Source organism: Rana temporaria, chromosome 1 (genome assembly GCF_905171775.1).
Source record: "Rana temporaria chromosome 1, aRanTem1.1, whole genome shotgun sequence".
NCBI classification, from domain to species: Eukaryota; Metazoa; Chordata; class Amphibia; order Anura; family Ranidae; genus Rana; species Rana temporaria.
Window position 1 is genome coordinate 103,396,916 of NC_053489.1, and position 24,238 is coordinate 103,421,153.

The following is a 24,238-nucleotide window of genomic DNA, read 5'->3' on the forward strand; positions in this document are numbered from 1 at the left end:
TACTCTTGAGGTAGAAACCAAAGTACATTTTTGAAATTCATACAAATCCCAATGGACTGAACCCCCAGTACAGCTAATGCCTTAAGTTGTCCATAGATATCAGAGATCGCTCACAAGTGCATGCATGATACTAATGTCTTTTGGGCCAGTTTCCCCCTAAACAGAAATGTTCCATGTACACTAGTTGGGTCTATTTCGGACAATTGAAGATGTAGGGTGAACTACACAGTCACAACTCAAGGCAAACCTTAGCAATCAGGCAAGATTTTTTTTGCATTATTACCAGATCAGGGCTATAACACTGGTTGGGAGACTGTTGTGTCATATCTATGAGCTCCTTAGGCCAGAATCAAACCCAGGACCACATTTTAGTGTTACTAATGTACGAGGGACGTTCAAGTCAATCCCAGTCTTTTACATTTTACAGGTATAAAAAGGGATGCTAGCGTGGTGGTACAATACACAGTAGTAAGTGTCAAGTGTGGCCTATTACTGATAGGCAGTGCACATATTGAGGTCCAGTCCAAAGATCAAGATGGCAGACAACAGTATTAGTGTGTGCATGGAACAGTGTGTGGTGATACAGTTTTTTGTGAACGAAGGTGTAAAATCCACAAATATCTGCAGAAGACTTCAAGTACGGTGATGAGACGCTCAGCCGCAGTAAGACATTTCAATCATGTAAACATTTCAAAGATGGCCGCACGTCCTTCATTGCGATCCCATCTGTGGTGGTTCCCAGTCCCTAGAGGTATTGCCACATCCCCCTTACAGCTCAGGCCTCGCTTCGAGTGACTTCCACCTGTTAGGACCCCTAAATGAGTTCCTCAGGGGTCAGCATTTCAGCACTGATAACCATGTGAAGCAGGCTGTCCTAGGATGGTTCATGTTCACTGACAAATCTTTCTATGCCAAAGCTTTCCAGGCATTTGTTAAATGCTGAGATAAGTCTATAAATATAGCAGGGGAGTAGGTTGAAAAATAAATCTGGTTTCCACTCGTTGAAATTTGTTCTTTTATATAAATTCAAAAGTCCCCGTTTGACTTGAACATCCCTTGTATCTTTCAAGCACTCGCTCCTACAGCAGCAAAATAATGACGGGGCAAATTCCACTCACTTTACCAGCTGCAGAAGTTGAGCGACACTGTATATATGGTATAGGCTAGCCTATGTGTATTGATGCACAGTATGAAATAGCATGCAGGGATGGACTTGTCACATCACGATTATATCCTATATTTGACACCACAATAAACATCTGTGTTGTTATCGTTCATGACTACTATTTCTGGAATTCCCATTATGTAAGAAATACCTTTGTATTTAAGTCACTTCTATTCATGAGTTATACAATGGAAAATACCAAGACAGATTTGTGGTCAGACTAATTTTTTTGGTATGTTTCTTTTTTTAGGTATTAAAAAAAATAAAAAAAACACAGTGAAGGACATATTAGGCCTCATTTATGAGTACAGACTGCATGCATACATAGCAAATCTAATCTATAAGAATAAAAATTGGACTCTTTAGGGCAGTAGATTAGAACGCTGACTTTTTGGCTGATACTAATAACTAATCATTGCTGCTTAAACTTTTATAAGTCAAAAGGTTTTCAGTTATGATATGTGAGATTCTTTTTTTATTTTTAGGTAGGAGTGACGCACTTTGGGGATCTCTGAATCTAGAGTGTTTCAACACTGTATTATGGATATTTTTTTTTAATCCAAATAAAGCTAAAAAAGTGAAACTGAACCTCTAAAAAAATCGATTGTATAATTGGTACAATAGACGGAAGAAACCAATTGCATTGTAAAATCAGTAACCAATAAGATAAACATGATAATATATTTTTACTTTGTAATATGGGCTGGAGTACTTTTAAGAGGACGTAACACCTGTATAGGTCATGAAAATACCTCTATTGCCACGTTCTTCATGAAGAGAAAAATTTACATTTTTTTAAATGGTCATTAAAAACGATCGTGTGTGGGCTCCAGAGCATTTTTCTCGACGTTAAAAATGGGCATTAAAAATTTAGAACATGCTCTAATTTTTCACGTCGTTTTTCACGTCGTGAAAAACGGTCGTGTGTAGGATTTAACGACGGGGAAAAACGTGCATGCTCAGAAGAAAGTTATGAGATGGGAGCACTCGTTCTGGTAAAACTAGCGTTTGTAATGGATATAGCACATTCGTCACGCTGTAACAGACTGAAAAGCACGAAGACTGAAAAGCGCGAATTGTCTCTCACCAAATTTTTACTAACACAAAATCAGCAAAAGCAGCCCAAAGGGTGGCGCCATCCGAATGGAACTTCCCCTTCATAGTGCCGTTGTACGTGTTGTACGTCACCGTGCTTTGCTCGAGAATTTTTTTTTTTCACGATCGTGTGTATGCAAGGCAGGCTTGACAAGAATCACGTTGAGAAAAAAGTAGTTTTTTCCATGACATTAAAAACGGTCGTGTGTACGCGGCATATCTCCCCTCATTTGCCTAAAGAGCTGGTACTACCGCTGCAAGCCTAAGACCCCTTTCACACTGAAGCGTTTTTACAGCTTTTTAGCGTTAAAAATAGCGCTATTAAATCGTTCATAAAACGCTCTCCATGCATCTTAATGGACCCTTGCCCACTGAGTCCTGCAAGCAGCATCTTTGGAGCAGCTTTTGGGCGCTAAAAAAAACGCTCCAAAAACGCCCCTCTCCATTAAAATGAATTGAAAGCGATGTAAAAATGCCTTACCCTTTCAGACTAAGGCACTGCAAAAACGCCCTACAACGTTAGGGTCTTAGCAGTGCTTTACCAGCACATTGGGATTGCAGATGAGGCTTTGCTCGAAAAACTTTCGAAAAATGCCCCAGTGTGAAAGGGGCCTAATTGTAATGATCAGCTGTTTTAGTAAGACAAGGAGCAATTTGCAGTGACTACAGCAACCCATAAGAATCAAGCTTTCGCTAGTAACCTCAAATCTGAACAGGTAATGTAGGTTACTGGGTTCTGCACACCATCATTGATCGGTCAACTACCTCTGTGAATAAGGTTTCATTTCCTTCCAAATAATTTATTGTTAAAAACCTATAATCAAGTTTACATCGACACTAGGAGGATGTTTCAGAAATGTAGCAATCAATATACTTAACTGTATTTCCTGTAACCTAATATAGGTATTTGATCTGCTCTGTTAGCTGAAAGAGTCATACAATATCCTTGCTACTGGCTGCTCTCACATAAGCAACAATTTCTGTAATTAACAGAACAGTACATTCAGAGAAAAGGTGAGAATACCCCATCACATATTAATACATCCAGGGGATTTATTGTGAAATAAACAGAAGAAATCTTTGGCTGTGCTGTTGTACGTTTTGTATGTCTATGTGTTGTTGCAAATAAAATAAAAAAAGATTTTCCAAAAAAAAAAACCGGAAGAAATCTTTAAAAGCATCAAAAAAAGAGAAAAGAATTAAAAAACAGGCAAAATATGCCGCCTTTAGAAAAGCCCTTCTTGGCTTCTTCCCAATAAGAACAAGTTATGCCTGGGTAGAAAAAAAAATACTAAGGAGTCTCTCTATTTCTTTCTACCTACAGAAAAGTCCTCTTTGGCTTCTTCCCACTAAGACCAACAGGTTTTATCTGAACGTTAAGGTAGGGGAAAAAAGGAGTCTTTCTATGTATCTTTTAATACAGATGTTATCAGGATACTGTGATAAAGTAAAAAAAAAAAAAAAAAAAACTAAAGCCAAAATACAATGTTCTTCTCTTTAAATAAGCAAATCAGGCAGAAATGAAGAAAGAAAAATAATATGGCACAGCCAGAACAAAAATCTAAAATAAAAACTTTTCTGTAGAAAGATAGAAATTGCCGTTGCTAATCTAAAACTGATAGTTGCCTGGCTGTCCTGTTGACTATCTAGCTTGATTAGTTTTAATCATTGATCTGGAGCTTGAATAAAAGTCAGAGGTCCTTATCTACTGTATATACTTGCTCTGAGTCATGGATTGAATGTGCGTTATCGGGGAGGGGGGTTAACATTTTTACATAAATATAGTTAATAGATTTCTAAGGGATTGATCAGCCAGTGTGAACTCTGATCATTCACTTTCGTTTTTTTTATATCTCTGTATAAATCAAGATTTTGCAAAAACAAAACAGGTTTTTAAAGAAATAAAGGTCAGCAATTACGAGATACAGGAGAAAATGACAACCCCATACATAGCCACAATTTACTTGAAAATCCTGAGGATGTACTAGGGAAACACAAACTTTTACGAGTCAAGAGCAGTAAACATTCATGCCAAAGAATATAAAACACCAATATCAATCAATGAACGAAGCAAAAATGAAAGGCCTACGAAATCTCAGACCTCCATGGATGCGCTCGATAAAGCCTAAACTGGAAGTAAATCGGAGAACTAAGGGAAAGGGGAGCCAAACAAAGATCCCTGTCACCCCTCCAATGGGAGAAAGAAAAGGGAACACTTAAAGAAAAAAAAGGTAGAGATAAAAAACCTAGGTCAGAAACTCTAGCATATTAACTTCACAAGCTTGTTAAATAAAAAATAGCCTTCAGAAAAAGAAACGGTATGATCATTCACTTCTGCAAAAGTCACGTGACCCAAATCTCAGGCATCTGGTCATGTGACAGGCCATCATGGGTTTCTCAAAGGCCAGCAAGTATTATAGCAGTTCTTTAACACATTTTATTTCAAGGCAGAAAGAACAGAGATAATGCAATACCTTTTTTCTCTTGATTGTTCAGGAAGGCTGTACGCTCGTTCTGGTAAGACAAAGGGAACATGTTAGATTACACAGTAAAAACTATTTGAAGAAATGTATAATCCACCACCACATGCCCTCATTCCACCTACAGATCATGTCACAGTGCATCAGGTAATGGTTAGTATAGTTAAATCCAACATAATCAATACAAAAGTGGTCACATGAAAGAACCCAAAGACAGCGTTTAGTGTTAGAAAGGGCCTGATATATATATAAAGAGTATACTGGCTTTCAATTGAAAAATAACTGGTTACCATGGCCAAAGGGACTTCTAATTATCAAGTCTATGATACTCTGTTAGTTACAGTGAGGGGAAAAAACTATTCGATCCCCTGTTGATTTTGTACGTTTACCCACTGACAAAGAAATGATCAGTCTATAATATTAATGGTCGGTTTATTTTAACAATTAGAGACAGAATAACATAAATATCCAGAAAAATTGAATTTAAGAAAGTTATAAATTGATTTGCATTTTAATGAGTGAATTTAGTAAAAGATCTCTTATCAATTAGCAAGATTTCTGGCTCCCAGGTGTCTTCTATAGAGGCCACGAGCTGGGACTAGGAGCACTCCTAATCTCAGCTTGTTACCTGTATAAAAGACACCTGTCCACAGAACCAATTAATCCGATTCCAATCTCTCTACCAGGACCAAGACCAAGACCAAAGAGCTGTCCAAGTATGTCAGGAACAAGATTGTAATGGCTGGAATAGGCTACAAGACCATCGCCAAGCAGCTTGATGAGAGGGTGACAACAGTTGGTGCGATTATTCGCAAATGGAAGAAACACAAAATAACTGTCAATCTCCCTTGGTCTGGGGCTCAATGCAAGATCTCACCTCGTGGAGTTTCAATGATCAAGAGAATGTTGAGGAATCAGCCCAGAACTACCTGGGAGAATCTTGTCAATGATCTCAAGGCAGCTAGAACCATAGTCACCAAGAAAACAATTGGTAACACACTATGCTGTGATGGACTGAAGTCCTGCAGGACCCAAAAGGTACCCCTGCTCAAGAAAGGCAAGGCACAGGCCCGCCTGAGGTTTGCTAATGAACATCTGAATGATTCAGAGCAGAACTGGGTTAAAGTGTTGAGGTCAGATGATACCAAAAACAAGCTCTTTGGCATCAACTCAACTCGCCATGTTTGGAGGAGGAGGAGAAATGCTGCCTATTACCCCAAGAACACCATCCCCACCGTCAAACATAGAGGTGGCAACATTATGCTTTGAGGGATGATTTTTCTGCTAAGGGGACAGGATAACTTCACCGCACCAAAGAGACGAGGGACATGGCCATGTACCATCAAATCTTAGGTGCAAACCTCCTTCCCTCAGCCAGGACATTGAAAATAGCTTGTGGATGGGTCTTCCAGCATGACAATGACCCACAACACACAGCCAAGGCAAAATAAGTTGCTCAAGAAGAAGCACATTAAGGTCCTGGAGTGGCCTAGCCAGTCTCCAGACCTTAATTCCATAGAGAATATGTGAAGGGAGCTGAAGGTTCGAGTTACCAAACGTCAGCTTTAAAACCTTAATGACTTGGAGAAGATCTGCAAAGAGGAGTGGGACAAAATCCCTCCTGAGATGTGTGCAAACCTGGTGGCCAACTACAAGAAATGTCTGACCTCTCATTGCCAACAAGGGTTTTGCCACCAAGTACTAAGTCATGTATTGAAAAGCGGTCAAATACTTATTTCACTCATTAAAATGCAAATCAATTTTTAACTTTTTTTAAATGTGTTTTTCTGGCTATTTTTGTTGTTATTCTATCTCTTACTGTTAAAATAAATCTGCCATTAAAATTATAGACTTATCATTTCTTTGTCAGTGGGCAAACGTACAAAATCAGCAGGGGAGAAAATACTTTTTCCCCTCACTGTACCTATTCCAGAGTCCTGTCTACAGTCTTATGTGGCAAAAGTATGGAACAATTCACAAACAAGGTTGGATTCAATTCACATCCTATGAAGTGGTATAAATGCCTCCGGCTTTGAACATGTTATATAAAGACATACCGACAATGCTCCAGTAAAAAGTCCTCATTGAGTTTTATTACAAGTTGGAGAACACTGCACAAGGTTTGGCCATGTACCAGGCTGACATTGTTTTAGCTTTACATAAACTTGATCTGCTTTGCCAAGCAGCACAGAGCGTTTTCCTACTGTAAATAAAATAAGTAATAATTATATGTTCTGCTGGATGAAATGTTGATTATGTCACCATTTCCTCCACACCTGAAGGATGCTTTCCTGATTACGTATATTTTGGAATACATTTGCAAAAACTGGCAGATTAGGTTTGCTGGTTGCCAACCGCAAAATAGAGGTCTTCTTGCATTTCATACCCTTGTTCTAGGGAATGGCTTTCTACTATTGGAGATTTGACAACAAAATGATGAAGGTATGGGACATGATCTCTGGATTAAAAAGAAAATACAGATTCAAGATTCTCTGCATTATTGAGCCTGAGTGGAAAAAGTGGCTCAATGATAAAAAGACAGTTGAGTAACATTACCAGTAATCGTCATTGTTTTTTTTATATATTTTTTGGGGATATGTATTATAGCAAAAAGTAAAAAATATCATTTTTTTTTCAAAATTGTCGCTCTTCTTTTGTTTATAGCGCAAAAAAAAAAAAAAAAAAAAAACGCAGAGGTGATCAAATACCACCAAACGAAAGCTCTATTTGTGGGGAAAAAAGGACATCAATTTTGTTTCGATGCAATGTCTCACGACTGCGCAATTGTCAGTTAAAGCGACACAGTGCCAAATTGCAAAAAGTGCTCTGGTCAGGAAGTGGTTAATGGCTACAGTATATCATTTTTCCATTGTATACTAGACATCAATAGGTACTTGATGACATAAATCCTGTATAATAATAATAATAATAACGGGTAACAAACATAGCGAGGGTTTCTCAAATTTGACTGGAAAGGTAGAAATACACTTAAAGGGAATACAACACTTTTGAATATTAACCCTGTAGATTCTACTATGATTGCACAGATCTACTTTATCAAAAATATCACGGACATTAAGCTGCTTTTCTCCTTTATGACATAACCTTTATGGTGCAAAGTTAGGCTGGCCATACATTCTACAATTTTTTTTTTTCAATTTCCTTTAGATTTACCTTCAGCTACGTAGTGGAAGGGCCTGCCTTAATGCAAACACATTGAAAGTGTTTTGGTTTGACCTCATATTATATGGTTTTGGTAAAATTGTACAAGAAAACTGTAAAATGTATGGCCAGCTTTAATGTGAAACAGGTTATTTTTTGTGTACAAAGTTTCTTTCGGTGGTGCTTATATCAACAGTTACCGTATATAATAAGCTTAGTTTCTTAGGCTTATACTCGAGTCATAAGTGAAATATCAGGGCCACAATGTGCCCAATCTTAAGTGTGAATAACCTGAATACAAACAATAAAAAATATAAGAAATATATGAGTCATACAAATGTGACACAGTGATTTCAAACTTAAATCATATATCTAGATCAGTGTGTTAGCATACAATCCATATGCCACAGTGCTTCTATGAGAAAAATGGCTGTTGCTGCTACTGACCAACCAAATAGTGAAAACAATACGAAAGATATTACAAAGAAAATATATATTATATATATATGTGTGTGTGTAAAAACCCAATATGCAGTATGCCAACTGCACCGTGAGTTGTCCAATAACCGATATTGGAACAAAATAAAATAAATATCAATGAAAGTGAAATAATTATCAAACAACCATACAAATGTGCAATGTGCTGGCTGCACTTAAAAATAGTCCAAATGACAGGCAATCTTGCTCTTATACAATAGGTTCCAGCAAACACAAGGTTCAATGTTGGTAATGCTGTGTACAGGAAAGTGCCGCTATCTCTTCCACCCGACAAAGATGTGCCACCATCACCAATGGTTAAAATCAACACTCACCAGACCCCAGATATTATTAGGCTCCAAAGTGGTGTCTTTTCTTTGTCGGTCAGTGGGTGTTGCCTCCTTTTCCCTTTTACAAGGTGTCATCAATTCCTCAAAAACAAGGGGCTCATCATGGTGTAGTATATTAAAATATGTATTTATTTAAAAAAGGTAAAAAAATATAACACTTACAATATAAAGTGCCTCTGACCGGCACTGAGTGTCTTTGGCAGTGTCAACCGTTAAAAGCCGCTGACCAGCATTTAAGTGGCGTCCTAAGAGGTGTGCTTGCCCCGCTGTGCTCCGCATGTATTGCTACAAGGGGTCCGTGCGCGCTGGTGTGCTGCACCCTCAATGTGTGTGTCCAAACAGCCTCTACGCGTTTCGCTAGTTGCGTCGTCAGGAGAGCTGTGGACACCTTGTAGCAATACATGCGGAGCACAGCGGGGCAAGCACACCTCTTAGGACGCCACTTAAATGCTGGTCAGCGGCTTTTAACGGTTGACACTGCCAAAGACACTCAGTGCCGGTCAGAGGCACTTTATATTGTAAGTGTTATATTTTTTTACCTTTTTTAAATAAATACATATTTTAATATACTACACCATGATGAGCCCCTTGTTTTTGAGGAATTGATGACACCTTGTAAAAGGGAAAAGGAGGCAACACCCACTGACCGACAAAGAAAAGACACCACTTTGGAGCCTAATAATATCTGGGGTCTGGTGAGTGTTGATTTTAACCATTGGTGATGGTGGCACATCTTTGTCGGGTGGAAGAGATAGCGGCACTTTCCTGTACACAGCATTACCAACATTGAACCTTGTGTTTGCTGGAACCTATTGTATAAGAGCAAGATTGCCTGTCATTTGGACTATTTTTAAGTGCAGCCAGCACATTGCACATTTGTATGGTTGTTTGATAATTATTTCACTTTCATTGATATTTATTTTATTTTGTTCCAATATCGGTTATTGGACAACTCACGGTGCAGTTGGCATACTGCATATTGGGTTTTTACACACACACATATATAATATATATTTTCTTTGTAATATCTTTCGTATTGTTTTCACTATTTGGTTGGTCAGTAGCAGCAACAGCCATTTTTCTCATAGAAGCACTGTGGCATATGGATTGTATGCTGACACACTGATCTAGATATATGATTTAAGTTTGAAATCACTGTGTCACATTTGTATGACTCATATATTTCTTATATTTTTTATTGTTTGTATTCAGGTTATTTACACTTAAGATTGGGCACATTGTGGCCCTGATATTTCACTTATGTCCATATTCCCAGAGATTAAATACCTCTGGATAATTAGATCAGCGCAGTAACATTTTTCTTCTTAGAGCACTATTGACCCCCACTAAGGGCACACAGTACTGCAGCAGATCACAGTTCACATTTATTTATTTATTTCCTTTTGCGCCGGTGAAACTCACAACCAATTGTTATACTCAAGTCAATACGTTTTCCCAGTTTTTTTGTGGTAAAATTGGGCGCCTTGGCTTATATTCTGGTCGGCTTATACTTGAGTATATACAGTATTTACATTTTTGATTTTGAGGGGCTGTCCCTGATTTGGAATAAAGTCCCTCTTTCGTCCTCATGTGTCCCTCATTTCGGTCTGATCTATATAGTTATATATAAGATGCACTATTTGTCTTTTTAAAATGTGTTTCCCAGTGCCAAATCTTTCATCCAATGTCTAAATTGCAGCATTTGTAAGTTTCAGAAGCCAGTATAAAGGAATAGTGGTGGTAAAAAAAGAATCATTTGTGGGTTTAACTAATATTGTTTTTGCTATAATACTCCTTTGGGTGTGCAGGGGTGTGGCAGTGATGTGTCCTCAGTCTACATATTTTTGCTTATTGGTGTCCCTCGTTCCCATTCAAAACGCTGGGAGGTATGGGAGAGGCTCGGGAGAAGTCCTGGGGGCAAGCATGGGAGAAGATGACAAGGGAGTTAGAGAGCAGGAGGTCTTGGGAGGAACAAATCATTTGATTGGAATTTTGAGGCTAGGTTAGTGATTTAGCTGGGACAGAGATTTAAGTTGTTAGTATTAAGAATAGGGGTAGCAGAAACGGAAAGGTTTGTAAGGTGGAGGAGTCTAGCAGAAGCATTCATGATAAATCTGATTCCTCCTGTATTGAACTGTATTGTAACTATACTGTCTGCAGGCCCGGGTTTACTCCCTTTGCCGCCCCAAGGCCAGGTCCTTCAATGCAATGCCGCCTGCGCAGTACAGGGGACATTATCCGCTGGGGGACTTTTTCGGCAGGACACTGAGAAGCGGGGGGGGGGGGTGTTGCTGCCAAAAATTACAAAATTACATTGAGAACCTCCTCTTCCCTCTGTTTTTTCTCCTCTCATCATCCGCATGACAGGGGGGAACTCCCGATATGAAAGTAAAAGTGTCCTCTTCTCTCAGCCGCAGTGCCGCCCCTGCACCCACTGCCGCCCCGAGGCCTGGCCTTGTTGGCCTTGTCTGGAATCCGGCCCTGACTGTCTGCCCTCACGTTGTAAAGCGCTTCGCAAACTGTTGGCACTATATAAGTCCTGTATTATAATAATAACAACTGAAGGGTAGATAGCCTATGTAAAGGTATTCCAATGAGGAGGGAGTTGCAGTAGTCGAGGCGAGAGATGACCAGGGAGTGAATTAGAAGCTTTGTGGTGTCATTAGTTAAGAAGGGGCATATTTTTCCAGAGTCCAGTATAACACCTAGTACCCTGACATGTGGGGATGGACTGATAGTTGTGCCATCGATCTTGACAGAGAGGTCAGGGGAAATATTATGAGCTTGGTTTTGGCATGTGCCGACATCATGCCACCTGTGCTCTACAATCATGCTGTGAATTGCTTGGCATCAAATGTAACTTATACAGTTATTGCTTGAGGTGTTCTTGCTATAAAAGCACAATTTGTTACATTGTTTTAACAAATCCAATTTTTAAGTGCTTGTACTTTTGTTGACAGCACACAGCTCTTGATTGTCTAAGACCAGTCACAAGATCTTGGCAACAAAGAGTAGAGCTCCGGGGCTGGGACCGAGAAGACTGAGCGATATCCCGAAGACGTGGACTGGCCAGGTAAGTGGCACGTCAGTCACAATCCAAGAGCAGGATTATCATCAAGTAGAAAAGATTAACATGGAATGTGAGACTAGCACTTTGAGCTGCATTATTGTTTTACTCATCTAAAGGTCCTATTTACATTCATACATTATCCTCACTGGAATGTCACAGTGCAAAGTGAGGTGTTTCTAAACCATGGCAATTACAATATATGGATTTTCATAATGATTTCTTCTATTTGTTTGGCGGGGCCCATTATAATTTAAAATGTTTTTTGTTTCGGTATACATGTAATTAGTTTGTGTATTTTCTGAACAAGATAATGTGTTATTTTATTCTCATAAAGTTCACTTTTTATACTACTTGTTTTGAGGCCCTTTTTTCCCCATTCATCCCTTGATACATAATTAATTGGGCCATATTAGTAGCTGTATATTAATATACTTGAGCTATGTTTGTCCCAAGCATGTTTCAATCCAATTACTGTAGACTGACTCAATAACTCTGCTAGAAAGTCTATTCCAAGTGTAGCGCCTGGGTACTTTATAGTACCGTTGCTAGTTAAATTTAGAGGGAGATAAGAGTGTAGTTAAACTCTGATCCAAATTGATAAGTGCAAAACAGGGTCTCTGTCTCAGCTTGGCTGTGCTGTGGGCTCATTCTGTTGCGCTGGGGTGTTCTTCCAACCCCGGTGCTACAGGTGGAAGCAGTGGAGTTGAGGTTTGGGTGCTCTTTCCCAGCAGCCAATCAGGAGGGTTTGGCCTCGCTGTGCATGCTGGGGAGGGGTATTTATGGGGCAGACGTCATTGGTTCTGGGTCTTCTTCTTTGAGTGTGGCACCCACCTTTAGGGTGACCACATAACGGCTCCCCAGGGTGTGCGTGCCACGTGGTTTTCCTGGTTCCGGGACCATGTTGGCCCGGAGCATCTGAACAGCGACGGGGACCCAGTGAGCAACTGGGTTCCCACCTTTGAGTATCCCAAGCTGTATTGCTGTTCGGTGGGGAGTCCGTCTGAGGAGCGCCATTGAGAGGCTGGCGATCCAAAAGGGCCTCGACAAACCACCGGGGATCACAGGTAGCCGGACACTGAAGGATTGATCACCTGTCAGTCGGTACCTGGGCGATAAGTTGAAGGAGATCTAGGCGTAATTCATCTAGGGAGGATTATCTCCGTAACTACAAATCAGAGAGGGCCTGTGGCAGAGGTGTCTCCCTGACGTTCACCAAGGAGGGTCTGTGCCAGAGACTTTTTCCTCAAGTTCACGTTCACCAAGGAGGGTCTGTGGCAGGGACTTTATCCTACAAATGTTCGAGTGATACTCCAGCTGCCAGGTCAGTGAGAGAGGCCTGTCCGGGTACGCTAAACCCACTCACTCAGGAGTGGCGCAGAAAAGTGTTACGCCTGGGAGCAGGACTGTTTCCCTATCATCACACCTGAATCTGCTGTTCTCCTTTCTTCTTCAACCTTACTTTCCTCACCACAAGTTTATTGTTTTTACCCAGCTGGGTAATAAAGAGCACAGCAAAGAGCACCTGTTGTGGACATTCCTTTACTTCTACAATACGCATCATCCACCCCTAGGAATTCGGGGGAGCCATGAGGTAAATGTGCCACCCGAAACAACCAGCAGCTCCTCCGGGGTTAATGCTACACAAGCATCGACTACTCTTTCAGTAACCTAATACTTTCTAAAACTTGGCACACACGGCTCAGATATCGGCGGTTCAACAAAAAACAGAAACCACCTGACATTCGGCCCATCTGTACATCAGCCTGTCCGACAGAAGTGGGCCTCCTCAGTTTTTTTTTTTTCACTCAGCCTGCTGGGTTGAATGAAAAAAAAAAAATAATAATAATAGGTATTAGATTAGTTTCAACCTTTCCACCTGCTAGTTCGAGGTCATGTCTCCATGTTTTTGATTTTGGCTTCATATTGAAAAATATTGCCACCCCCATGAGTTATGAGCCCAGTTGATTTCAACTGTCGCCATGTTTTCCCTTTTACACCCCCCCCCCACTTTTTTTTCTCATGGATATATATATACTACGCCTATGCAGGTTACTAATAGGTTGTTATATTAAGTTAGAGCTTTTGTACGATTATTAATATCATATATTTTCCAGATATACTCTACACTTATGTGTATATTGCTAACAGGCCAGGTCTTATCTTAGCTTGTTTTCCTTTTTGTTTTTATTGGAGGCTTGCATGCTGTCCAGAGAAAGTTAATATTTTTTATTTGATTTCTGTACTGAAAAACAAAAATACCAAATTTTATAAAAAATGACAATTATAAAAAATAAAAAAAATAAAATACTGCCAACCTGAACTTTATTCACCCCCCTTGTAGTTCCAATCATATCTCCCCATCCCTTCTTTCCTCCAGACTGTACATATTAGGTTCCTGAAGTCTCTCCCAATATGTTTTGTCCCTCAGACCTTTCACCATTTTTGTTACCCGTCTCTGGATTTGTTCTATCTTATCAATATCTTTATGTAAGTTAGATCTCCAGAACTGGACACAATATTCTAAATGAGGTCTCACTAAAGATCTATGATGGGGAATCAGAATTCCTCCTGCTGGTAACCCCTCTAATGATGTACTCTAGAATTTTGTTCACTTTTCCTTTTGCCAATTTGTCCAAATCCTCAGGGACTGGCTGAATTTCGATCAGTGTGTGGGCGTCTCTGCTCAACAGAAGTCAATCATTTGACCAACTGGAAAACTTCTGTTAATCAGCGGCTGCAGCCTCTAATCTGTGTATTCTGACAGCATTGGGCCCTGCTGTCAGAATACAATGCCATGGCTGGGGGATGCCCTCATCCACTTTTTTGAACGAAAAACTAACGGTCTATGGCCAGCTTACAGTGACCAATAAACTTTTCCATCTATGCATTCACGTGATTGACCTAAAAAAAAAAAACTGGATTAATAAATGGAATAGGATACACCACGGTCTTTAGGGCCAGTTCACACCAGATGCAGTGCCGTGTGCATTTTTTCTGCACATAATACATGCACAGTGTTTTCCATGTATTCCAATGGCTCTAGTTGGCTCTAGTTCACACCATTCAGTCAGTTTCTGCACCGCAAACTGACCAGAAACTGACTGCATGGTGTGAACTAGAGCCAACTAGAGTCATTGGAATACATGGAAAACACTGTGCATACATACTATACATAAAAAATGCACACGAAACTGAACTTAAAATTGTTTTATATTTCTCTACATTTCTTATTGTATTTTATACACAAAGGTCCAGCTAGATTTAATTTATTACCACACTAGGCAAAGAGGGATTGGCGTTTCTTGTGACAACCAACATTTCATATTCCTGATATGTACCTGCTGTACCATGTACTTGTATGAAAAAGTATCTGGTTCTCTTTGTATTACTTCCTTTGTGTGAAATTCCTGGTGTTCCTGCCAGTCCCTCTGCTTTCCTTTTAAAAACTGATCACACTAAGCAGGAGAGCACAGCGTGGTCATCAGTTCTGTAGCTTTGCTGGGAACTAAGGGCCAGATCCACAAAAGGGATACGACGGCGTATCTACTGATACGCCGTCGTATCCATGTTTCTATCTTTGGAACTGATCCACAGAATCAGTTTCCAATAGATATGCAGAAGATCCGACATGTGTAAGGGACTTACACTGCCGGAACTTAGGATGCAGTACCTCGGCCACCGCTGGGGGCATTTCTCGTCGAAATGCCGCTTCGGGTATGCAAATTAGCACTTACAGAGATCCACGAAGCTTTTACGCTTCGTTTTTTCTCCGTAAGTATTAGTTTGCAAACGCAAAATTAGGGCTGCTTTTACAAGGCCTAAACTGTTTAGGCCTTGTAAAAGTAGACCCTTCTATCCCGCGTCGCCGTCTTTTTTTTTTAAATTTTTTTTTTTTCCGCCGCAACTCGTATTTTTTTTTTACGCCAGTCGCGATTCTCAAAACCCGGCGCAACGTAAAACCGCGCAAAGCACGTCGGGAAAATGACGTCGTGAGCATGCGCAGTACGTCCGGCGCGGGAGTGCGCCTAATTTAAATGGGACTCGCCCCATTTGAATAGGAACGCCTTGCGCCGGCCGGATTTAAGTTACACAGCCAAAAATTTCTAGGTAAGTGCTTTGTGGATCGGACACTTAGGTAGAAATTTTGCGGCGGTGTAACTTAAATGGGAATATTTAAGTTAAGGCGGCTGGCTGTGGATCTGGCCCTAAGACTGCACTTCATTAAATGATCCGACTTGCCCTAACACACCCCTCCTGCACAGCCTTTCACTGGAAAGCTCAGTGTATGCCGTTTCTCCTTCCCCTAGCTATTGTGCCGCTGAGAACAGAGGCAATCTGATCACTTATAAAAAAAAAAGAAGGGGGGGGGGTATTTATAATGTTTTATATACCTCAACACAAATGTTTTGCCTTTCATTTCTATTTTATGCTGAATTGTTTGTTTTACAACGTGAGGGTGTACATATACTTAAACATACCTCCCAACTTTTTGAGATGGGAATGGGGGACACCTATCACCAAAATAATGCAGGCATAGGACACACCCCTTGCCAAAGACGCTTAAAGGAGAATTGTACAAAATAACAAGATTGGTTAAACCCACAAGTGCTTTTTTTTACAACTACTGTTACTTTATATTGGCTTTTGGAATTTACAAATGCAGCAATTTAGAAATCAGATGTAAGGTTTAGTGCTGGAAAACACTTTTTGATAGATAAAAAGTGCATTTTATATACATCTATATAGATCATACCAAAATGAGGGACAAATGAGGAGAATGAGGAACAGAGGGACATTGCTCCAAATCAGGGACAGTCCCTCGAAATCAGGGACAGTTGGGAGCTATGACTTAAAGCGGACCTTCAGTCATTTTTCCATCTTTCTATTTATTAAAGGAGTTGTAAAGGAAACAATTTTTTTTTGCTGAAATGACTGTTTACAGGGTATAGAGACATAATAGTTAACTGATTTCTTTTAAAAATTATTAAAAATAGCTAAAAATCAATCATATAATGTGCCTACAGTTTCACTTTCGTTTTTAATCTAGTTTCATGTTTCTGTGAAGTACAGAGACACACAGAACAAAAACAAACAAACACAGGGCAGTGTTTGTTTTTAAAATGAATCTGATTGGTTCTGAGGGGTTTTAGACACACAGTAATCACACCTCCTTGAGTTTTTTCATAAGAAAACAGACAAGCAGGAAGTGTGGAGATCAGGGGAGGATTACAGCAACTTCAAAGCAAAAGCGAACAATGAGGACATGAAACCAGGATTGCAGTAAGGTAAAGGAAGCTATTTAGCTAAAAAAAATAAAAATCCTTTAGTGACCCTTTAAGTCTTCTGCTGTTGTTGTTTTAACTTTGGATAGTAAATACCTTATACAGCCCACTTCCTGTTTCTTGTCAGGTAAATAGTCTAGGCTTATGACAACATGCACAGCTCTCTCTCACTCTCGTGAGCGTTTGCCAGGAAGGAGGGGTGAGTCATAAGAGGGCCAATGAGAGCTGCAGAGCTGGAGGTGTGCCTCTGTGTCTGTGTAAATCCAGGAAGTGAACAGGCAGCAACTTCAGCTGCCCACAGTTAAAATGATTGCAGCCAGACTCAGTGGAGGGAGATTTCTGCAGCATATTTGGCAATTACAGAATCACTGTATATATAAAATAATATGCAAAGCGGTTGGAGGGAAGCTCCAGAATGGCAAAGATGTTTTTATTACAAATTATGTGAACAGACTGCAGTTCCTCTTTAAGTCCTGTGTGGGCAACTGTAAGGCCCCGTACACACGACCAGTTTCCTCGGCAGAATTCAGCTTCCGACCGAGTTTCTGGCTGAATTCTGCCGAGAAACCCGGCCGTGTGTACACTTTTGGCCGAGGAAGCCGACGAGGAGCTCGGCGAGGAAATAGAGAACATGTTCTCTATTTCCTTGTTGCTCTATGGGAGCTCTCGTCCCGCCGAGCTCCTCGGCGGCTTCAGTGCTGAACTGGCCGAGGAACTCGATGTGTTTGGCACGTCGAGTTCCTCGGCCGTGTGTACGAGGCCTAATAAAGCTAGAAAACAAAAATCCCCCTCATTGGTCCAGTTACATAGTCAGGTTGAAAAAAGACAAAGTCCATCTAGCTCAATCGATGAGAACCTATATTTACTGAATCTTATGCAGACAGATGATCCAGAGAATGGCAAAAAAACAACAACCCTATAACAAGGGGAGGGAAAAAAATCCTTCCCAATTCCCCAAAAAGACATTGGCGCCGGATTCAAATAGCCCGGCGTAAATTTGTGCGGACGTAGCGTATCTCAGATACGCTACGCCACCGTAACTTGGTGAGGCAGGTTCTGTATTCAGAAAGAACCTGCGCCCTAAGTTAAGGCGGCGTAGCGTATGTGGTCTGGCGTAAGCCCGCGGAATTCAAATTATCCATGTAGTGGGCGTGTTGTATGGTAATGAGGGCTGACCCCACGTAATTTACATTTTTGACTAACGGCACGTGCGCCGTCCGTGAACTTAACCCAGTGCGCATGCTCCAAATTAACCCGCAAAAAGCCAATGCTTTTGACGCGAACGTAAATTACGCACAGCCCTATTTGCGAACGACTTACGCAAACGACATAATCAACGGAAAATTTGACGCTGGCCCGACGTCCACACTTAACATAGGATACGCCTCATGTAGCAGGGGTAACTTTACCCCGGAAAAAGCCTAACGTAAACAACGTAAAAAAATGCGCCGGGCGGACGTACGTTTCTGAATCGGCGTATCTACCTAATTCGCATATTCCTTGCGTAAATCGACGGAAGCGCCACCTAGCGGCCAGCGTAAATATGCAACTAAGAGACTTACGCCAGTCGGATCTTAGCAAAATTCCGGCGTATCTTGTTTTCTGAATACAGAAAAAAGATACGCCGGAGCATCCTAGAAGTTACGCCGCGTATCAATAGAAACGCCAGCGTAATTTCTTTCTGAATCTGGCCCAATCAGTTATTCCCTGGATCAACAATCTCTGGTGTTATTACCAATAAATCTCCATATCCAGTTATACTGCATCTTGTGCATTGAAGAACACATCCAGCTCTTTTTAAAACAATCTACTGACATAACCAGACTTCGCTCCTGTGTGAGTCCATTCCACATTTTCACAGCTCTTACATACGCTATTACAGTTATTTACAGATAATATGTTAATATTTTCTATAATATAAGATCACATTAAAGGAGTTGTAAAGGAAAAAAATGTTTTGCCTAAAATTAATGTCTGCAAGGTAGACAGACAGAATAGTGTAATGATTCTGTTAAAAAAAACGAGTAAATACCTATTAAATTCCTTCATCTATATCACCTCCGGCGTTCTAGTTTCTGTTCTCTCATTCACTTCCTGGTTTGCGGCGCTCGTTCATGCAAGAACTACATTTCCTAATATGAATTGCGGCACGCCCAGTAATTCACACCTCCTTGAAGTCTCTATCACGTAGAGAGCGTCCTGCCGCACAGATGTAGTCCCCAGGAGGGGGCGAGCACGTTACTGACCACCGCAGTAAAGCCTCCCTTCACGGTGTTGAGTAACAATCAGACAAGCAGGAAGTGAACAGAACAGAGAAGAAATAGAGCAACTTCTGAGCAAAAACGAACAATGAGGAAATGAAGAGGAATGTCTGCAGGTAAAGGATGCTTATTATGAAAAAAAATGTTTTCCTTTACAACCCCTTTAAGACAAACCTAAGCAGATAAAAATTTTGATAAAACATTTAGTTTATATAAAGAACGTTGCAGTACAACAAATGGCAAACTGACAAAACGCAGCCTTCGATAATAATATACCTCTATTCTGGAAAAGTTTAGGAGGAGAGGATCCCACCACCTGTTAGAGCAAGAAAGACTAATGGAAGGAATTAGAACCATCTAATGTGTACCACAGTGGACCAGCTGTCTACCTAACAGCGCAGCCCCACTGATAGCACAAGGAGAGAAATTCTCTCCCAATGTAATATGCAGTGCTGGGCTGATTGCATTTATTTATGAATGAAGGCTACTGCTGTAACCTTCATTTATAAGTTCCTATTTTGTGTAAAAAAAGGTATCTTTGCTTTAAAGCGGAAGTAATCCCATCCATAAAAAAAGTTTTGTTTCTGGCACGTGCCAGTAAGGTAACACTCCCATTGGTTGTGTTCTCAACCAAACTGTCAAACCATCCAATGGCTGGTGTCATAACTGATCACATGTGCAGCATCATGGCAGTTGTAGATTAAACAGAGGCCAAGATGGCAGCTTCCTTGGCTAAAAATTATAGAAGGGTTTACCCCCCCCCCCCCCAAAAAAAGAGCACAATGACACGGGAGTCCAGACTGTGTCGATGGGGGAATTGAGAGGTTTTTTTTTCCTTGCATCATCTATGGCCAGATTCAAAAAGTATCAAAGCAAGTGGATCTGCACCAGCCCAGTAATCAGAAGCAGAGAACAGCAGCTACATTAGTCTCTCAGCACAGGTATCCTGTAAATTACTCTGTTTTTTAAAGCAATGCAAAAAGAGTGGTGTCATACAAACTGCAGGCACTGACAGCAACAATGTAGGCCTCATTTATTGTTATGAAACCAGTTAATCGTTTCTAAGGCAGGGGTCTTCAACTGGCGTCCCTCCAGCTATTGCAAAACTACAAGTCCCATCATGCCTCTGCCTGTGAGTCATGCTTGTAAGGCCCCGTACACACGTCCGAGAAACTCGGCGAGCAAAACACATCGTTTTGCTCGTCGGGTTCCTTGTGAAGCCGCCGAGGATCTCGGCGAGCCAAGTTTCCTCATTGACTAACATGTTCTCTATTTGGCCCGACGAGATCCTCGTCTGTTTCCTCTGCCAAAAGTGTACACATGACCGGGTTTCTCGGCAGAATCCAGCTCCCATCGAGTTTCTGGCTGAATTCTGCCGAGAAACTCGGTCGTGTGTACGGGGCCTAACTGTCAGCCTTGCAATGCCTCATGGGACTTGTCGTTTTGCAACAGCTGGAGGGCCGCCAGTCTGAGACCCCTGTTCTAAGGGTTACTGCACTTTACATGACACTGCTTCTTTTTGTACAACCTTACTGAATAAGCTTAAAACTGAAGTCTAGGTATAATCTTTAATGCACAGTGTCCAGCTTTGGCCCACATAAGAATGCATATTTCATACCTGATAGACCTTTGGGGAAACTGACAATCACTGTAGTAGCAGCCACTACAGTGATCACTGCAATCTTCTGGGTCCTGAGCAGCTTCTCTTCTGCATAGTGACCACAAGGGGGGCGCTTACTCGACACACCCGCCAGTCATAAAATGTCTTTGTATTTTTCTTTTATTAATTAAAAGGCATTCTCTGATTGGATGAGGTGAAGAGGTAGGGCAGTGGGGTCACAATCACCATCTCATCCAATCAGAGAAAGCCCTATATTTATTGAAAAAATACAAGGCATTTTGTGAATGGTGGCAGTGCTGAATGAGCCTTCTGCAGTCACTATGCAGAAGTGCTTGGCACAGGATCTAGAAGATTGTGGTGATCGCTGTAGTAGCAGCGACTACTACAAAATGCATCCGTTTCCACAGTGTTTACTCAGGTAAGAGATATACATACTACATTGGTCCAAGTCAGACCAATGGAACCATTCAATAAAGCTCATACCAAGACTTAAAGCATACGGAGTGCTTTGTTGTATACTTTTTATTTTGTAAAAAAATTTGCAGCTGTTAATCCGCCATTTAGATTAAAATTCCTCTTTAGCAGCTGGCCTCACCTTCACCAACATGCAAAAAAAAAATCTAAGCCCAAGGCTAGAAGGGGGGTTACAGAGCCAGCATGTTGGACTGAGCCCCAATACATCTGAATAGGTGGGACTTTGTGATGAAAAGCCAACAGCATGTAGAGGAGGGAGGAAGCATGTAGTACACTATACATGGTTATGCTAAATTCCTTCCAGTGTCCATAGAGAAGACTCAGGCAACCTGCGGCCTTCCAGCCCATGAGGAACTTCTACAAAACTTGTAGTTCCTCAGCTGACGGCAGTCCGCGGGTTGTCTTTGCGCATTAGGCTCATGCAGCACACCTGTGTCTAGTACCCCATGGCACCATTGCAGTACTTACTACTAGTGTGAAGGAGAGATACTGATTTAGACAGTGAAAGTGCCTGAAGTAGTGACCGACCACTGACGCTGAACACAGAATCTACAAGCAGGAATAAAACCTTAACAAACATACTTTGCAAGCCTTGCATCTGAAATTCCAGGCAGTAAGGCATTCACCAAGCCCACAATGTATAAAGCTTTATTATCATCATGCAAATAAATACTATCATTTCGTTAATAGTTTTTAACTCAAATTAAACATTTTCAATGCTTGTTAATCCCCAAATTATTATTTTTATATTTATCACTTGCATTTATTTACATTGGAGCTGCCATATTAGCTCATTGCATATTCAAGCTCTGCATTTCAGTAGTTGTGCTTCACTAATCTTTTTCACATTGCAAGTCTATTGGTAGCCAACTCATTGAAAATAATGTACTCCTAATGTCGCTGATATCTTAGTAGGTAGAGCCATTGTAATAATACCCTGACTCCAGTCTGATCTTCAAAGCTCTACATTTATTATAATACCCAAAACATTCAAAAACAAACATTTAAAATGTGCCAGTCCCAACAAAAATGACTTTACTCTGTTTTGTCTATGCAGGGAAAACCAAAAGGTTTGTTATAATGCCTCCCTCCCAAGCAGCAAATACTTACCTTTGCATGGCTCCTTGCCATTCTATACAGCTGACAACTGAAGTATCTACCCTTAGGCCCCTTTTTACACATGTGGACCGTATGCCCGCTTTTTCATCCATCCGTTTGCGGATCAAAAAGGGACATACATTGGTCCCTATGTGATTGCGGGTGTCAGTGGATGAACATCTGCTGACACCCGTAATCGTCCGCCTCCACAAAGATCCGATTTTGCAGATGGAAGTAAACCCTATTTTTTCTTCCGTCTGCGGATCGGATGAACACGGACATACGGTCCGTGTTCATCCGATCCCCCCATAGGGGTGAACGGAGAAAAGACAGGGCGGTCCCTGCACAGTGTGCGGGGACCGCCCTGTCATCCGCCGGCTCAGCGGGGATCAACGGAGCGATCCCCGCTGAGCTTACGGAGCATACGGAGGCGGATCATTACTGATCCGCCCCGTGTGAAAGGGGCCTTAGGTCTTTCATACAGTTATCTTTCAACCTGTCCCAAAAGCACCCCCCCCCCTAAAGTTTTATACTTACCTGTCACCACACCTACCAATTCCATACACATGCACTGCTGCAAATTCTCCTGGCTGGTCTGTTTGCTTCCTGAGTATGCACAGAAAAATCCAGCGACTGTGTGCGAAATCTGGCAGGATCGTGGGAAGGCGAGTTAAAGACTTAGACGGGTAAATTAAAGCGGAGGTACGCCTAAAAAAAAAATATTAAAAGCCAGCAGCTACAAATACTGCAGCTGCTGACTTTAAATAAATGGACACTTACCCGTCCAGGGTGCCCGCGATGTTGGCAGCCAAGGCCGATCAATCGCTCAGCTCTCGGCTGCCCCCGCCGCCATCCTCAGTTAGGGAATCAGGAAGTGAAGCGTTGCGGCTTTACTTTCCGGTTCCATACTGCGCATGCGCGAGTCGCGCTGCGCGTCCTAACAGGTCCTGTGTTTCCCAGAAAAAAACAGGGCGGAAAGGGAAGGGGCGTGACCCCCTGCGGGAGTCTATGCCCGGAAGTGGGTGCAAATACCTGTATTATACCGGTATCTGCACCCCCTTCAAAAAGCGGAGGTTCCATTTTGTGTGGACCTCCGCTTTAAAGGATAACAAAGTACAGTTTTTCTTTACAATAGACACTGAAAAATATTTCAAAATGTTAGCTTACTACGAATACACTGTCGTTTTTCTTTACACAGTCAATCTATCAAAAGCCAATTCTCCTGCTATGGGTCATCATTGAAAGGTTCATTCATCTGCTGGAATTTTACATCTCTTGTGGACTCCAGAAGAGGAATCCCCTAGTAGAGGTTCCAACTTTTGCTACATTTTTTACCATATATATTAAAATAGTAAACTCATAGGGGTTGATTTTCTAAAACTGAAGAGTGGAAATCTGGTGCTGTGCATTCTTTTACCCCTGTTTTTCTGGATTCTATGTGTGGTTTGTGCTGAAGGATTAAAGGGGTTCTTTCACTTGGGACATTAATATTTCTGAACAATATCCCTCCAGAAATATATATTTCTCTAGAGATATTGTTCAGAAATATTAATGTCCCAAGTGAAAGAACCCCTTTATTCCTTCAGCACATCCCACACATACAGAATCCAGGATAACAGGGGTAAAAGGAAATGCTGAGTCCGGTGAGTCGGGTTAGGTAGACCCAACTAGGGTTCTCGGTCACCCTGTGCCCCTAATAGACA

General features: G+C 41.2%; 1 protein-coding gene across 6 annotated transcripts in view; it reads right to left on the minus strand.

Annotated features, from left to right (window-relative positions):
* ARHGEF28 (Rho guanine nucleotide exchange factor 28) overlaps positions 1-24,238 on the minus strand; it is a 355,169-nt gene that overhangs the window by 104,896 nt on the left and 226,035 nt on the right. For 5 of the 6 annotated variants that reach the window (XM_040341440.1, XM_040341441.1, XM_040341442.1 and 2 more), the window contains 2 exons: positions 21,906-21,986; positions 4,735-4,774 (listed from right to left, as the gene is read on the minus strand). In XM_040341440.1, the coding sequence (XP_040197374.1) occupies positions 4,735-4,774; positions 21,906-21,986 (121 nt within the window). The remainder of the gene's footprint in view (positions 1-4,734; positions 4,775-21,905; positions 21,987-24,238) is intronic. The other variant, XM_040341443.1, reaches the window with a different exon arrangement.